At 44.5% G+C, this 17,272-nt stretch overlaps 1 protein-coding gene across 1 annotated transcript; it reads left to right on the top strand.

Annotated features, from left to right (window-relative positions):
• The first annotated feature begins 318 nt into the window (after positions 1–318).
• Positions 319–13,599, top strand: PPM1E (protein phosphatase, Mg2+/Mn2+ dependent, 1E). Its single transcript, XM_010075108.1, has 8 exons — positions 319–383; positions 4,522–4,640; positions 8,427–8,626; positions 10,286–10,474; positions 11,225–11,368; positions 11,684–11,777; positions 12,051–13,061; positions 13,589–13,599. The coding sequence occupies exons 1-8, from the start codon at positions 319–321 to the stop codon at positions 13,597–13,599; spliced, it is 1,833 nt and encodes a 610-aa protein (XP_010073410.1).
• The last annotated feature ends 3,673 nt before the right edge of the window (positions 13,600–17,272 follow it).

The raw sequence follows: 17,272 nt of genomic DNA, 5'->3' as shown, positions 1-17,272 counted from the left end.
TCCTAACAGAGTGAACGATACGGGAATGTGCTGTACTTGGTTCTTCGCAGGTCATGTTCTTGGTCTTGGATTGCTGTGTGGAACTATAGACGACGCTTTATGCTGTTTGCCTGTGGATTTGGTTTGTGTTTCAGCAGATTGAATAGCATTTCTATTTAAATCGTGTTTCATTCTAACTAAAACAATTGCTGTTCTGTAGGGTCAGGAGATTCCTGAGGTAATAGGAACACTGTATGTGCTGGGATTTACTGACTGCTTTGGCCTTTGAAAGGCACCAGTACGTTTTGGACCATTTTTCCTGCTTTGTTTGGGTTAGCGATGCCGCATCAGTTACCCCAGACCGTGACAGCGTTGAGGATTTTCCGCACTGGTGGCACTCGATGGTGTGTTTTGGGCAGGAGCAGTAACGCGCTTGTAGCATCATTTTCTCATCAGCAACGCTAATGCTGCCGGAACACCAGCGGTACCCAGTTCTAAAAACTTTGTCTTTCTTTTGTCATTTTTTTTCACTCTTTTGAGATTAATCAACTTTTCTAAAAATGTGTTTACTTTGTGGAGTTATTTATGACTGCGAGTTAGCCGCCTGCACCAGCCTCAGCCTGCCCCTCCAGAGCTCCTGGATCGCACTTAGCGCTTCGGGCAGCACATGAGAACAGGGAATATGGAGCAAGAAAAAAAGTATGAAAGCTCCCTAGATCTTGTGTAGACTGAAAATATTTCCCATTCTCATCTTGGTATTTTTCCCTTCAGTTGTGCTCTTATCTAGAAATCTCAGGATATTTTATGAACACTGAATTAAGCCTTCTGCAGCCTTCACTGCAGCATTAAACACCATTAATATCCCTTGTTTATAGATGAGGAATCAAATGTCTGAGTGGTGAAATGACTCGTCGAAGGCCAGCTACCGAATGAGTGGCGTGGCTATGAAGAGACATAGGCATCCTAGCTCTCTGCTAAACAAGACTCTTCCCTCCCAGTTTCAGTTCCTCATAACTTAATGACTAACATTTGAGCATCTAGAATGTGGCAGAAGAATTTCTTTTCAGGGAGCCAACAGGTCATCCTTAGTTACGGCAGCAGCGGGACTCCACGCACCTCCCGTGTCCCCGTGGATCCTGTCTGCTGCTGCTTGCTTTGGGTAAAAGCTGTGAGGACAGGGGAGGACCACCGGTGGGGCTTTGCTGTTTTGTGGGATGCTGTAGGTGCTCACCTGAACGTTCCCTTTTGTGGTGAAAACAAAGATCCTAGACCTGGTTCTTCATCTGTCTTGATGTAACAATAACAGAGCGTCCTGGTAGTGGTTTGACTGCAACATCTCATCTATTCTCAAAGCAGTAAAAATAACTCCAGCGCAGTCTGCTCTTCCTTGAAGGGGAGACGTAATTCAACTAAAGCCCTCTCAGGAGCCAAGTAAGAGAAGTAAATATTGACTTGTGCTAATCAGGAAGAGGAAGTCATCTGTCTGCAGCTGGTCACTTCCCTGCTTACACGGCAGAGTCCTATAATGGCTACATAAGGAGCTTTGTGATGAACAAATGTCAAGGGCAATTAATTCTGTGGCAGGCAGCTGTTATTATTAGGACAAAGAGTGGCCAGACATAGAAGGAAAGCCTTCAGCTGATTTATTTTCTCTCCCTTTTCCATCAAAACTGATAAGTCACTCAAACCCCAATGGTGAACTTTCATCCAATAAGAATTTTAAATTTGCTGTCTCTTTTTTTTAGTAGAAGACTTTCTATTCGATTTAGAGCACAGAGGAATAGCTCAGAGAAGACGTTTGTAAAGCCTGCACCAGTTTAATGCTATCAGGCAGGAGCACAGCTATGGGTAAGGCTGGTAACGTAATAATACGTGGGCTGAGTTAAGTCCACTTCAGACTGTTTTTCTCCAACTTAATTGATGGAAACAGCCCACTTCTAGGCTTGATTTATTACCTTAGCAGAGTTATTCCAGGATTGCTGCAATGCAACTGTGGGTGTTCTAAACACATCCACGCTGCCAGAGAATCAGGAAGGAAGCACTTAAAATCCTCTAATTTATCTAATAACATCTTTAGCAGCATTTTGTGTAGGTTTGGTATTGTAATGGAAATGCATTCTTTGGCTAGATAAAGAGTGTGAAACTGCCAGCATTGGCTGCAGGGGCACGTAAATACCATTTGGAGCTGAGCAGGGAAATACTCTGACATATGCTGTAAATGCACCTTTCCATTTTGCATTCTGTCACTACAGTTAAAATAATATTTAAAATTTCAGGTATGAATGTTCATGGCTCTGGGTCTCCATAGATGTGACCCTCCCCAGCTCCAAGCCCGGGCAGAGCCGAGGTTTGTTGTGTTGCGGGGTATCTGGAGTCTCTATTTTAGCAACTGTTGGTGGCTCAGTTCTTAACCAGGTTCCCCCTCTTGGCCCATTAGTGGACATTCGTGAGGGGTTGTTTAGAAATGACACAAACCAAATTTGGTTTTCCCAAAATGTTTCAGCGCTGAGCTGGTGAGCCCTGGGCTGCCTGCCTCGCGTCTCTGAGTGCTTTCAGCACGATTCCTCTGCTGTGCATCATTTAGGATGAACCTTAATCCTTCCCGGCGTTTTTTCAGAACACCATCATCACAGTGTTGCTAACCGGTGGTGTAACTATTCTATCTCGGGCAAAATCTCTCTCTTTCGTTGTAGCATGGAAATTACCTGTAACGTGAACAGTGACCAGTGTCACCGCTTGGGGGTACTGGAGCGAATAATAGAAGTGAAAAACCTGCTCTTTGTGAGCTAAATAAAGGTGGACAAGACGAGATAGAAAATCAGCTTCTACGCGCACCAGAAGTGAAGGAGGTCCCGGTGTGTTTTCCTCTTGCCAATTACTCTCACCGCCCGGCATTGCTGGGTGTAAATAGGATCAGAGGTCCTGCGTAGCACTGGGAAGAGCCAGTCCTAAGACAGCTGATTTCCTCCGGCAGTCGTGCTTCATTAGCGCACGTTGCTGAGGCTTAGAGGTGCTGCGTGAGCAGAATACTCGGCTGCTAATTCTAGGAAATACTCTTACTGATGGCGCAGTAACACGGTTCGAGTGGCTTTCTGCGTAACTTCAAGGGTCAGAGCTTGCCTGGTGACTATGTGTCACTTGGACAGAGCTATTTATTGCAAATTTTATATTTAAATAGTTTATAGATATGTTGAATAGTAAATAATGAGGGTTGGAGGACTTATTTTGTGTACATTTTCTAGATTTGTGACATAATCTTACTGGGTTTTAGTAGCATTTGGTATCAAGAATCTGGAAAACTTTATGGTAAAATGGCTTTTCAAAAAAACCCAAGTGTAGCGAATCTGATTTTTTTTCTGGAATTCAGATTTCCCTGCTGAAGCTACGGCATGTGGGCCAGTTGAGGGTGGCAGTTGGCTTTCCTGGGCAGGGAACCAACTGTGAATGCAAGGGATGGTCGCCGTGTGCTTCTCAGGCTCCAGAACGATGTCTGATGAGTGTGGTTTCGTGCGCAGAAGTTTTTTCTGCTCTGGATCTGGTTGGACTGATGCTTCCAGGGAAACGCTCCCTCTCCAGCCCTCCTGCACAGACTGGGGCCCAAGCAGAGGAAATCGGTTAACAAAGCACGTGTGCTCACTGCCTGCTGCCCGGGCTGGCTGCTGCAGCATTCTGTGGTTGATGGATGGCTTCAGAGACCGAATTTAGCTCGTATGTCTCTGCTCGGCCCCGCAATGGCAGACACGTCTTACACAGGACATCGTTACCCCCACGGAAACGGGGAATTTCGGGCTGTGTCAGCAAGAGACACCTGGAGGAGTTAAGGCAGACCAATGGGAAATACAAATGCATCAATTAAGAGGTATCAAACTCCTCTGGAATGAGACAATGTACATTAAAGTGGCCTTGGTTTGCTATAGATTAATTAACCCTGGGAGATATCAGGCTTAATTAAGCTACAGTGAGTTAAAGCCACTTCACCCTGAATAGAGACCATTCATGGGGGAGCTTTTGAACCTCACGCACATCAGCGTCGTACCTCCTGGGGGGTTTTGCCTTAACTTTCAGCGTCCCTTGGTGAGTTTTCGGACACTTTGAAAAGGGAGGGCTTCTCTTATCCTTTGGAATCCAGTTCTTAGGAGAAACGGGACAGAACGTGCTTAAGATAAAAGTGTACGATGCACATGTAGAAAGCGTGCACTGAGCAAGGGCTGCACGCCAGCCTTTGCAGGGGAGTTCGAGTCTAGATTGGAAGAGCATTTAAATAGGGGATACGAAACGGTACATTAACACAGGGAACGCAAGAGTGAAACAGGGTTACTAAAATCTGTATAGTGAGTCTGAGGTCTTGCTGCGGGGTTGTGGTGCTGTCTAGCAAAGAAGAATCAAAAGTTTTACAAATCTTCATTTAAATTCCTGTTTGTTTATAGAAAAGTATATATATTTCCCTGACTGCAAGTTACCTTGCTAAATCAGATGAAAATATGTTTTTGTGGGTTTCTTTTTGTGTTTTGTTTTTTTTTTTCTTCTTCTTTTCTTTTCCAGTAATTGCCCTTCATTTTTGGCTGCTGCTTTAGCTAGAGCAACTTCAGATGAAGTCCTTCAGAGTGATCTTTCAGCACACTACTTACCAAAGCACGTGGACAACGCAGATGGGATCATACGTAAGTATATCTGGGCACGATAATGTAAAATTTTACATGGTGTGGATCTTCCATTTACACGGTATACTGGAACACTTTTGCAGGTAATTAATAGATTTTTAAAGTCAGCATTGACTTCAGTGATCCATCTAGCCTGACCACTGGAATGGTACTAAGTTTTTCTCAAATTAGTTCCTTCTACCAGTTAAATGAGGTTGGACTAGATTTCTTGTAAAGGAGTATTGATGTAAAAAGATTAATTGAGAATTCACCACCGCTCCCAATAGAGGTGATTTCTTACCCAAAGCTTTCTGGGGTGCTCATTACAATGAAGAACAATGTTTCTCACAGGTACTGAGAGGAATTCTGTCATTTGATCTTGAAAACACAGTCACCAAACCACTTTGTCCATTCCTGCCTTTTTTGATTTTAAAAAAAAAAAAGTAAATTATTTTGGGGATAAGTAGGATATACAAATCTGGCTCTTCAAAAAAGAAGATTCTGGTGTATTTCTCAGGGGCCTTTGGAAACCTGAGCAAAAGAAAAACAGGCTATGGGTTCCATTTTCGTAGGTATTGCTGCCTCCTCCTGCTGAGCAGGTAAATGGAATAGATTTGTCATTGTTCTGGCTGAGCAGCCTTCATTAATTTCAAATTGAGATCTCTGAGACTTGCATAAATATTTGACAGTCTCCAAGGAAATGCTGACTAAGCCTCCACACAGAATATCTAAGGAGTCCAACAAAAAAAGAAAAAAGGAAAAAAAAACAAAACACAAACCCCTCACATCTCCAGAAATTGCCATTTAAATATAACTAAATCCATAATACACAGATACAAACATAGATTGATATGTGTATGGGCTACAGCAGGCACTAAAAATATGACTCCAGATGCAGCATGTTGAGGTGAGTTGTCATAATGAAGGTACTTGAAAATAAAATACACCTTTACAGATGCCACGTTAAGTGTTAAAATAGGAAGATAAAGAGGGAGAGGAAGAGAGAGAACATCTTCTGGACTGTAGTAAAGGAGTGGGTTCACATGAATACTGCAATTTCAAATAATGTACCATAAATAATAATTTTTGAAACAGAGCATTAGCTCAAGTGATGAAAGGTTTGGCTATGAAAGCCATAACAAAACTAGGAGGATTCGTGCAGGACTGAAGGAGATTTCACTGCGAAAGGTCAGCAACTCCATTCTCGCGAACCTGCTTGGTGGGAGTCCTTTGAGAAACCTGGGACTGACGAGTGCCCGACCTGGTACCATACAGGGAGACGTCCATGCTTTGAAAGAAAACAAAGGGAACTGTAGCAGGTGATGAAAACAGAATTTCTACATCTTGAAGTCTTGTGCTCAGAGTTCCCTGTTTATCCTAAAGATCTTCGGACTGCTGCAGAATGGGAAACCCAGCTGAATCTAGCTGGTTGGTTGTGATACGCAATTTTATGTCAGTTTTCTTATGAACCCATAAAGATTTTTACTCTGCATAATACAAGGAGACATTCACCTGATTTGCCTCAAGTTTGAATTTGGTAGAAGAAAAAATGATTCCAAATTTCCTTAGTGACACATTTCAGTCAGAGCAGTGCAACATGACAAATCACACTGTATGCCTAGGACTGGCGGAAGGGAAATTAGAAGCTTCATGGAAGAAGAATGCTAATCTTAAAAGAAGAAAAACTGTCTTGAGCCCACAAATGTAGGAATGGAAGAATATGGGCCTGACATATTCAGGGTGACCATATGTCTTTGCATATCAAGAACAGAATCTAAGTCATAGGCCATGACTGATTCTTCTCTTCCAGTTGAACCTGAGAGGAGCAAGAGAGCTTCCATGAGAATGGAAAGATGTTTGATTTCCTTTTGAAAGGTCAAGGTTAAGAAGGTTGAGTTTTCTTTTTCTTGGAGGAAGACAGTCACAGGGGGGTTCAGCATTCTTAAGGAACCACCAAAGGTGGCTGGATAGTAGGACCGCGTTCCACGGTGGAGGTATCTAAAATATCCAGGAGCCTTCACAAAGTCCCGTTGCCCAGTCTTTCCAGGTACTAGGAGACGGGATTGCTATAGCCAAGACACAAAGAGGTTGGTGACTAGTCCAAAACGGGAGTTATTAGATTCAGAAAACCTTGGTCATTGGCTTGATAATGTGTCTGCAAACCCGGGTACTGATTCCAGTTGTCACACTGTCCATATTTCCAAGAAATGTCTTAAAATCTAGGTACTAAAAAGCAGAATCTGATTAATGGGATTCTTTCTACCTTGATTTTGCCCTAAAAGAAGTCAGTTGCCTTTGGAAACAATAATGCCTGAGCTGGATTTCCGACTAGCTGCAGTACAATTAAGCACTACTTCCATCACTGGGGATTTTGGAGCAGCAGGAGGGAAATGAAATTCTCCATGACACAACCACGATGACAGCTGAGTCAGCTCTGGCTCAGCGCTGAACATTAACAATTGATGAGTAATTTACAGCTGCGAGGGGGTGGTTTGACTGTTGTGGGCCCTTCTCTGGTTTTGACCTCAAGAGCAATTATTGATGATGCTGACGCTACGCGTGCTCCCCGCTGGGGAAGGGTGTTCATTATCCCAGCACAGCCGATGGGTTTACTCCGTTCCTCCTTCAGAGTGACACTGGAAGTGTAACACCCACGTGCCAGTGAAACAGACACCATCGCCCTTCCCTCGTGCCCGGTGGGAAAAAAGGGAAAAGCAAGTCTGTGGGGTTCACTGCTGGGAAATATGATTTGGACACGTCAGGCTGTATGTGTTCCCTCTTCAAATATATGACCTTGGCCCCCTGATCACCATAGCCCACGTCTTGTGTGGACCTAGCACGGAAATCAGTAAACGCTGCTTTTGGGTTCTTCGTGGATTCTCTGTGAACTGAGAGACGCTGGAACTCTCCCCTCTGCTCCCTGTATTTGAGCCGTTCCTCCTCCGGGCGTGATTGATGCTCAGGCATTGCTGCTGTTTCGCTTTGAAGATCTCTGGCTTTAGTGACTGATCATGAACAAAGAGATTTTGATGTGTTCAGCTCTGGTGTTTACTTCCTGTTTTCTTCCCCTGAACTTCAGAACAATTGTCAAGTGCCTGAGTTTTCACACTTTAAAATTACTATTTCTCAAGAGCTCCCGCTCAGCATTTTCTTAAATTTCAGACCTTTATGGTTTTCTCATTTGCTCACACAGATTTCTGTGACACACTGTCTAGTCAGGAATCTGGAAATAACATCACGAAACTAAGAAGGCACCTGACTGCGTACACCACTGAACGTGTACGCCGCCAAAGCAGCCCCAAGGGACACTGTGAATTTCTGCAGGTTACCTGCCACTGCATCGCCTCAGGTCTGCAGTGAAGTGCAGTTTGGAACAGACAGTTTGGTCTAAAACCAGTACGTCACTGCAGTGGGTCGTGGGTTTCGTGCGTGATGCTATGTGCCGCAGCGCAGTCCCCGGCAGAACCGCTGTGGCACAGCTGCACCGGCCTGTGCAGAGCGACACGGGGGATCGAGTGCCGAGGGAAACATACTTTTCGTTTTTCCTGATGCGGCAAATGAGTTCCCCAAAGGCACAGGGGAATGCCTAAGTTAAAAAGACAAACAATGAGCTGCTTACTGATGAATGCTGATTATGGTGAGTTTGGCTTCCTCTTTTTATGCATCAGAGCCCAGAGTATCCCTGCTGACATCCATTCCAACTGCTTGGCTAAAATGGTTTTGTTTCATCTTTGTAATGTATGCAAGAAAAAAATTCTCACTTAATAACACTCTCATCCTTTCATTTGTGGTTTCTGCCTTCCCCAGAGATCGAGACAGTGAAGCTAGCCCGCGTGGTTTTTAGCAAACTGCACGAGATCTGCAGCAGCTGGGTGAAAGACTTCCCACTGCAGCCGAAGCCCCACCGCTACTACGAGACATCCATCCATGCCATCAAGAACATGCGCAGGAAGATGGAAGACAAGCACGTCTGCATCCCAGACTTCAACATGCTCTTCAACCTTGAGGTAAACACAGATCTTGCAGAAGACAAATGCATATGCTAAACGCGCTGTCCATTCTTGGGGAAATTAGGCAGCCTTCTGCTGCTGTTACATGCAGTTTCTACGCAGGGTATCTAGAATAAAAGGGCGGTTTTCACAGCTGGGGGAATGTCACCTACCTAAGCACAGTTTGTATCTGCGGCCACTCGTGCAGCGGCTGGCGGGCTGACCTGCCATCGTGCAGAACGCAGCCCCGCTGTAGTGCCATGGGACAGATGAGGGTGGGAGCCTCTCTTTGGCTGAAGATGCCCAGGTGTAGAAGAGGATTGCCAATGGAAACCAGGAAGCGGGTCAGCTTCCAGTTCATCGCTGATGCCCACTGTCAGCAGGGGTGGGTCTGTGCTGCCTTTCTACCCTTTCTCTTGGGAGGAAGAAGCCAAAAGCAAGAATAAGGAAAGAAAGTTAAAAAAAACCCAAAACAAAAAAAACCCCAAAAAGCCCAAAAACCAACAAAAGAAGCCCCCCAAGCCCCAAACACAAACCTTAGAGGAGAACAGGGTGCAGGACGCACAAGAATCTAGCAGCATGAGTAGTTTGGTGGAACTGGGGCCAGACTGCCCTCCGCTGACTTCTTTCCGTGGCCATCAGCCAAACACTAGTGCTTGCTCTTCCTTCAGAAACAAAACTGGACACTGAAGAATAGCAAATAGAAGAAAGTGGCAATAATTTTACCTTTAGGATCAGATTGCTGCATAATTGATTCTTTATTACATCCTGTCACTTTAATAACCATCTTCTGCCCCATCCACATTCTTGCCTTCAAATGCTATTAGTGCAAACAGAGGCAGATGTTTCCTTTGCCTGTCAATTGTCAGCTTTCTTATTCCAATTTGTGTTGGAGCCCATTACTTAAAAATTACAATGTACAAATATTCCAGTCATTGAGGTGGCTGTCAAGGTTGAATTGGCGCTGACAGTGGGTTGGTGTGTTGTATGTCTGAACAGGCACAGGAGTCGATGTCTCTTGGTACAGCATTTTCTCTGTTTGAGCAGATAAGGAGAAGCTGAGAAAACTGACTTGAAGATGAGTGATTTTGCTGGATTTGATTTGTGAATGTAATCGAAATTATCTGATGAGAGAATACATAGGTTTTTTTTTTTAAACAGGCATCTAAGGGGATATGGATTAGATTAAAAAAAAAAAAAGAAGAATGAAAGCAGAGGCTGGCTGGCTTCACATTTTAACTGTACTGGCATTTTATCCCTGGTGGATTCTAGTCTTGATGTAGACTTCATGCAAACTGTATTGGACGTTCTTCTCTCTCTGTGGCTTTTGCAGTCACAAAAACTTCTGCACAATTTGATGAGAATGGCACTTTCTATTTGAGTTGAGTGGCTGAATTGTAACAAATGGAACATAAGGAGCACTGAGAGCTATGGGAGTGATTCTTCCAGGACAGCTCTTGCAGTTTGCAGGTAGAATTCACCAGCAATAACATGGAAATTTCCCATTGATGCAAGTAAAGATGGTGTGAGTGGTTTGTTTTCCCAGGGCAGACTCTGCCTCTAAGTGCAATTTAATGAGGACAGCACAAATCTCCAGTTCAAAGCTTTGAGACAATCCAGTTAGCTGTTTGCATTGCCTTCTCCTAAGCTGTTTTCTCAATGTGTTTCCATTGACAGGACCAAGAGCAGCAAGCGTATTTTGCAGTGTTTGATGGTCACGGGGGAGTGGATGCTGCCATCTACGCCTCCATCCATCTCCACGTGAACATGGTCCACCAGGAGATGTTTCAGCACGACCCGGCAGAGGCGCTGTGCCGAGCTTTCCGGGTGACCGACGAGCGCTTTGTCCAGAAGGCAGCCAGAGAGGTGATTGAGTTACCTGGGCCTGACTCTGAAAGCATTGATCTATAAATTCTGTCCTTGTCAGCAGGGGTGCGCCCAGTGCTGGGCTGAGCACAGGCTCAGCAGGGTCAGCACCGTCCACAGGGCCGGTGTCCGCTGGTGGGCTGCCTGGTGTTCCGTAGGGATGGCAGCTGCCCCTTCACACAACATTCATTTCATTTAGGAGGATGCTGCTGCTGTTCCCATGTTCACATGCTAACTAGATTTAGTCCCTGGGGTGAACTTTTTTCCCTCATCTCAAGAAAACATGTTTTTCTTAGCTTCAGAAAGCAAGAAAAAATGGATGACTGACTCCTAGGCCTCCTAAACTTACACAAGGGCCGAGTTCAGTGCAGGGAACTCAAGTTGCTTACCAATAAACCTCCCTCCAAGTTCATTAACGTGCACGCGGAACTATCAACAGATGGGAAGCGGGCACAGGAAGGCAAAGTGGTAGCAGAGCAGATCACAGGCAGAGCCCAGCTTCTGAAGCACAATTTCTGTGCAAGGGAAGCCACAGGGCAAAATCAATCGCTTGTGTTCAGCCAGGGTGACTCTGAGGGGCTGCTACGGAGCAGCCGTAGCAGTGAGGGAAGCACTGCTTGTTCCCTCCCGGCAACAGGCTGCGTGTTAGAGTATCAACAAGTTCTGTCCTCGAGCTGAGCAGGTGAACACTTTGAAATGGTTTTTATCAGCTCGTTTAAAACTGGGGGCATTTTTTTTCACCCTGTCCAGAGTCTGCGTTGTGGAACCACCGGCGTGGTGACTTTCATCCGAGGAAATATGCTGCATGTGGCCTGGCTTGGGGACTCCCAGGTTATGCTCGTGAGGAGAGGCCAAGCTGTGGAACTGATGAAACCCCACAAACCAGATCGAGAGGTGAGAACGGTTTTAGATACACGCGGGCAGGGTTTACCGCTGCAGCTGACAGGTATCAGCTTTATGTGGGATGCCGGGACACTGCGTGTTGCCTCCCCAGTGTCTCGTGGAGCAGCAGCTCATGTTCCAGTTATCCTGCTTTGTTTGGAAGTCGGTACGAGTTCGCGTGCAAATCCTTTGTTCTCACCTGTTGGGGCCTGCAGCCTCCACCACGCTGTATCTGTAAAAACACCAAACGTTCATTGAAGCGTTCAGAGTGCGATGGCAGTGGGAAGCGCTCTGTCCAAACAGCTCTTGTGTTGCCTTGCTGTTTAGGATGAGAAGAAGCGCATCGAGGCACTTGGTGGCTGCGTGGTCTGGTTTGGAGCCTGGAGGGTGAATGGGAGCCTGTCAGTCTCCAGAGCGATTGGTAAGAACGGGCTTTCATTTCTTTTTCAGACTTGCTTTTCCTTTTAATTAAAACTTTAATCTTCTAGTGATCAAAATTTGAAATGCAACTGAAGATAGACCTGTGAGCAATGACCTCAATTTTTTTTCCTCTACAGTTTGAGGGAATAATTTCCAAATAATTGCTTTAACTTGGGGTAAGAGTCATTGGCTCTGTGCTGTGTGAATAAAAGGCTTCCAGGTGCTGTGGCTGCAAACCCACAGTCTCATGTATCCATGTGTTGTTTTTCCACAGGAGATGCTGAGCACAAGCCATACATCTGTGGGGATGCAGACTCTGCCTCCACTGAACTCGATGGCTCTGAAGACTACCTCATTCTAGCCTGCGATGGCTTCTATGACACAGTCAATCCCGATGAGGCAGTCAAAGTGGTGGCTGACCATCTCAAGGAGAACAACGGCGACAGCAGCATGGTAGCACATAAATTAGTGGCATCTGCTCGAGATGCCGGTTCCAGCGACAACATTACTGTCATTGTGGTATTTCTCAGGGACATGAACGCCGCAGTCAATGTTAGTGAAGAGTCGGACTGGACGGAGAACTCTTTTCAAGGTGGGCAAGAAGACAGCGGGGAAGATAAGGAGAACCATGGAGACTGCAAACGACCGTGGCCCCAGCACCAGTGCTCAGCACCTGCAGACCTAGGGTATGAAGGACGAGTGGATTCCTTCACCGACAGAACTAGCTTAAGCATAGGGTCCAGCATTAACCTGTTTGACGATCAAGGGTATTTAGACCTGACAAAAACAGAAACTAGTGCCAAATGTCTGCCACCAATTCAAGTGTTTAGTCCTGGCATACCAAAGAGTGCGAATTTCATCAATGGCTTAACCGTGCAGAACGAATCGCCAGAGCGCACCACGTCATCCGCCTGTGGACAGAGCGATCCCAGGGAGTACAACGCTCCTCTGAGTTTGGGTTCTGCAGGGCAGAGCATCTACAGGGTGAAGGGTTTACCCCCCATCTTCTTCGGGCTGGAAGATGAACTGTTCAAACCCTTGGGAAGACGAGCGGCGTCCTTTCACTTCCGGTTCTGTAACGGGAAACGGCGACGAGGAGCCAGGCTCAAGCCAAAGTTTCACACGCCGCTCTTGGCTCGCGAGCCTTCCCATAGAGAAGGATCGAGTCTGTCCTTGCCCATGCACGGCCGCGGTAGCACAAGGTTGTTGGTAAGACGCTCCCCGTGGTGGAGGCTGGCTAGTCATAACGCTTACAGCGAGAGCATGTTTTTGATGCGAAGACAAAGTAATTGTATACCAGATTCATACCTTCATCAATGCTGTAAAATGTAACCATCTCCCTCGTGTCCCCCCGTCAGGCTCCCAAAATAGACATTCCCAAAATAAAACTGGCGTCATCAGAAAGCGAAACAAGGTGAGCATTTCCGAACTGTACTCCAGTCCCCTGCACAGCTCAAACCATGTGTAAATAGATCTAGGAATTAACAAATGTCATTGTTTCAATCTCAAGCGAGTTTGCTGGTGGTGCCACCCCGAGCGATGCTGCAGCCACCCCACCACCGCACCCACAATATCTAGTCACATTCACTAGTGAAAACCAAACCGCCGGTTCACCTGAATAGGCACCGTTAGGGAACAGTCTTTACAAACACAGAAAGCTGAACCTGCCTGAGGTACGTCTGTGGAGCAATATGTCCAGGAAGATTTTGGGTTAGAACTGCCAAATTTGTGTAGAGTGGGGGGAAGTTTCTGTAGGAGTCAAGGTGTGGGGTGTTGTTTTTTTTTTTTTGTTCTTCTTTCTGTTTATTTCAGGCGAGCATTAAGATGAATTAGAAAATGACATCCACTTTTGCAGGTAGACGACTAAAAGCCATACAGGGTTTATCCAGGTAACTTAGGAATGGACAAACTAAGCTCCTGCTACTCTGTTCTCAGACTCCGACTGAGGTACAGACTCATAATTTACCTATTTTTTTTAAATGTAACATAAAATATGGAATATGAAGAAAACTGGTTTTTGTAGTTTTTAAAAAAATAATTTCCTATGGCTAGAGGTGCCGTGTAGGGGATTCCATATCCTTCTGGTGCTTTTAGTGGCATTCTTCTCATTTGTCAGTTTAGGAAGCTGTTCTCAATTAAGTTTTAATCAAACATGATTGTGCTTAATGCTTCGAGACAACCTCTTTCCACCATAACTTCATCTCAGGTCTTAAAAGAAACCAGTCTGTGGAGATGTTCAGTACGATTCCACTGTCACTCAACCAGTCCAACCAGAGAACTGCTTGCGAGAGATAATGAGCAATCTGATGAGCCTGTTTGGTTTTGGTGACAATTTCTAGAAGGCAAAGGCATCATTTAATATAAAGTTGCAGCATGAAGGATGGCAGGACGCTGTGTCTCCAAGGAGCAGTGCTGCTGCACTTGGGGGTTTTCCAGCAGGTGTAGGAATGGCTGCCGGGCTGCCGGCGCAATCCGAAGCGAACGGAAATGCCATGGATGTGGATGAGCAGGGGCTGTGCTTGGGGTTTGGTGGAGAGGGTAGAATTCACCAACAAGCCAGAGCTCTGCTTTGGTTAAACCTGGGGTCAGAAAGGAAACTGAGGAATGTCAGTTGCCCTTATTTTCAGAAGCAGAGCGTTATGTACCAACCTCGGAAACAAACAGGACCCACCAGCTTTTCCCTGCTCTCGAGGTGATGCTAAACCCATTGGGGAGCAGTTAATTGGGACGTAATGAAGCAGATGATTCCCGTCAGCCCCACTAAATACACATCCTGTGACTATTCTTTGTTACAGTAAGGCATTTGGAAGAGTATGAATAAAGTCAGTCTTCACACACGTTTATCATACGATTCATATCATTTTAGCTGTAACGACTTAATACCAGTATTAATATTTAGCTAGAATTTGCAAAGTATTTTGATATTAAGTAGTCAGGAGATTATTTAACACCATGAGATGGCAACGTTTGAATTCTGCCAATTTCCGCTTCTTCTGTCTTTGATGCACTATTTTAAAAGCAATCTGATGAATAGCAGAAGGCTTTGTGAGTAACCAGGAGTTGGAGTGTGGCTTTCGATTCCTTTGATCTTCTTCAGACTTTTTTTTAATCTTATGGGATCATTGGCTCTTATCTGTCATCCTATTAAGCCTTAGCTATTGTCAACGTTCTCTTTAGCTGCAGCATATGTTCCAAGTCAGATTTACTGAGGAAATTTGAGAAACCACGAAATGGTAAAATATGCAACTCCAGGGCATCTCTGCGGTGCCTTTGTTTTAAATTATTCACAGTAATAATGACGCTTTGAAAGTCCATCTTCTAGCTGACTGTCGCGTTTTGGAGAGAGAGGTGGTGTAAGTGCAATTCTCTGTGCGAGTAAATTAGAATGGAAACCCGTTATGGATGATAAACTTCTTCCCAGTCTGCAGGAGTAGTTAGCACTGGGCTGCATGTCTGCTGTTTTGGGAAGGATCTAGCTTTTTAGGTGTGGATTCATAAGTGATAATTCTGCAACTCATACCATTTATCTTGCTAGGAGAAAAAAAAAATCTACCATCATAGTTCCTGTGTGGTCAGGTAAAAACATTGTATAGATAGCAAGTGTTCATTTCTTCACTAAATGCGTATTTATAGAGTAGATAGGAACCATTTGTAAGGTAAGTCCTTTAAAGTTCTATAATATTAAAGTAGTGGTTATTGGTCTGATATATGCTGCTCTTGATTCTACACCCTAGACAAAAAGCAGTGCTTTGTGAAATGCAGTGTTTTCTCTTAACGCCACTGGTGATAGGAAGTAGTTCTCTTCAGTTCAGAATCCTGTGCCCTTATTTGCTGCTTGCTAACGTAAGCAATAATCCCTCTCTGATGGTATCTGTGTTCTGTATCTCATACTTTGATTGTCTCTCTGGTGACAATGTAAAGATATTAGGCTAATATAGAAGTATCTAACTGTATTTATTAACTGTTGATACTGAGATTCAGTCTGTGACCTGTGTTTTGTATTTTTATTGTGCATCTTAGTGGTGGTGAAATTTGTATAACGAATCTTTCCAATAAAGAGCTGAAGTATCCCTTTTCCGCGTTAACACAACCCGCATCAGTTTCAGTTTACGTGTTAACCGTGTTTGCAGAACTAGGAGGTAGGTAGTGAAAACATTTTTTCTCTCTTTTTTAAATTGTTAAATTGTGTTGGTTTTGAGAAACGAGCTCCAGGCTGTTTGTCTGAAGCTGCTCAAAACTCGCTCGTAAGCTCTTCACTGTGAGTACTAGCGGGATTCTCTATCCCCACTCTGGTAGGTTCCTGTGTACACTTTTTAAATGTGCAACTCTGAGGAATGTCTGCGTTGCAGAGAGCAGTATAGCACCAGACCAGGGAGCTGTTAACCCATTTCGATTTGCACTAAAGGTGGGTGGTAACGCATGTATATAACCTTTCTTTACCTAGAAGTGCCATCCATTGTCCTTGCAAGTTAAAACCATTCAGTATTTTATTTAGATTGCATTGTAACGCTGAAGGACAATGTCAAAGCAGACTTTAACTTATGCCACATTTATAGTGGCACAGCGTCGTAGAAACTCCGCTCTGTTTTTGGAACACTGTGTGTGGGTGAGAACCGCGTTGTCCTAGGGGCAGATGAGGCATAATGAGTTCTGTGTTCATAGACATGGCTGCTGGAGTTCAGGTCCACTATCTCGTCACTAAATCCTCCTGACCCTAGCAATGTTCTGCAGGAAAAAAACCAATGAGAAAGATTGGTCTAAATTAGGGGCTGTTTTAGCACAATTTAATCACTCAGCACTAGTCACATAAACGAAGCCATTGGAGGGGATACTGCAGCTTTGTTCACGGCTGTAATTTAGGGCAATCTTTCTTTAATTCATATCCTCTTTGCAGCAGGAACAAAACTTTCTACCCTTGTATCATGTGCAATAAGTAATAATGAAGCATTAACACAACCTCTGACTTAAATATTCATATCCTAATGAGGCAATCGCACTATACTTGCCAGCATTAAAGCTAAAGAAAAAATAAACCCCACCTATTAGGGTCTAGTACAACTATTCTATGTCACAGTTGCATTTTGTTAGGTTTTTCTCTCTCCTTCACTTTAGAAGACATCTTGGAGCAAGAACAGGGGAAGCTGGCTGAGATCACCCTGCGTACTCCTGCAGGAGTACCCGTGTGGAGAGCCGGGGGTGTCAGCTGCTACACTGGGTGCTCCTCTTGACCTTTCTGTATTTATCTCGTTCATGAAACTAACATGTTCTTTCTGCAGTGAATAAACTGAAGCTAACCATTTACCTGTGTTGGGACTTTGCGTTTGCAATCTCGTTCTACAGTTCACATATGAGTTTAGTTGTAACCATGTATTAGTCATCCATATTTTATTTATGAAAGCTGTTTATACAGGAAAAACTGTTGAAGTTTTACCAATACCTTAATAAAACAGTAATTTAAACCACACCTCAGACAGTCTGTTTATTTAAGAGCTAACA

The sequence above is a fragment of the Pterocles gutturalis genome, unplaced genomic scaffold (assembly GCF_000699245.1).
Source record: "Pterocles gutturalis isolate BGI_N339 unplaced genomic scaffold, ASM69924v1 scaffold8292, whole genome shotgun sequence".
Lineage (NCBI taxonomy): Eukaryota > Metazoa > Chordata > Aves > Pterocliformes > Pteroclidae > Pterocles > Pterocles gutturalis.
This window is presented reverse-complemented; position numbering and strand designations above follow the sequence as displayed.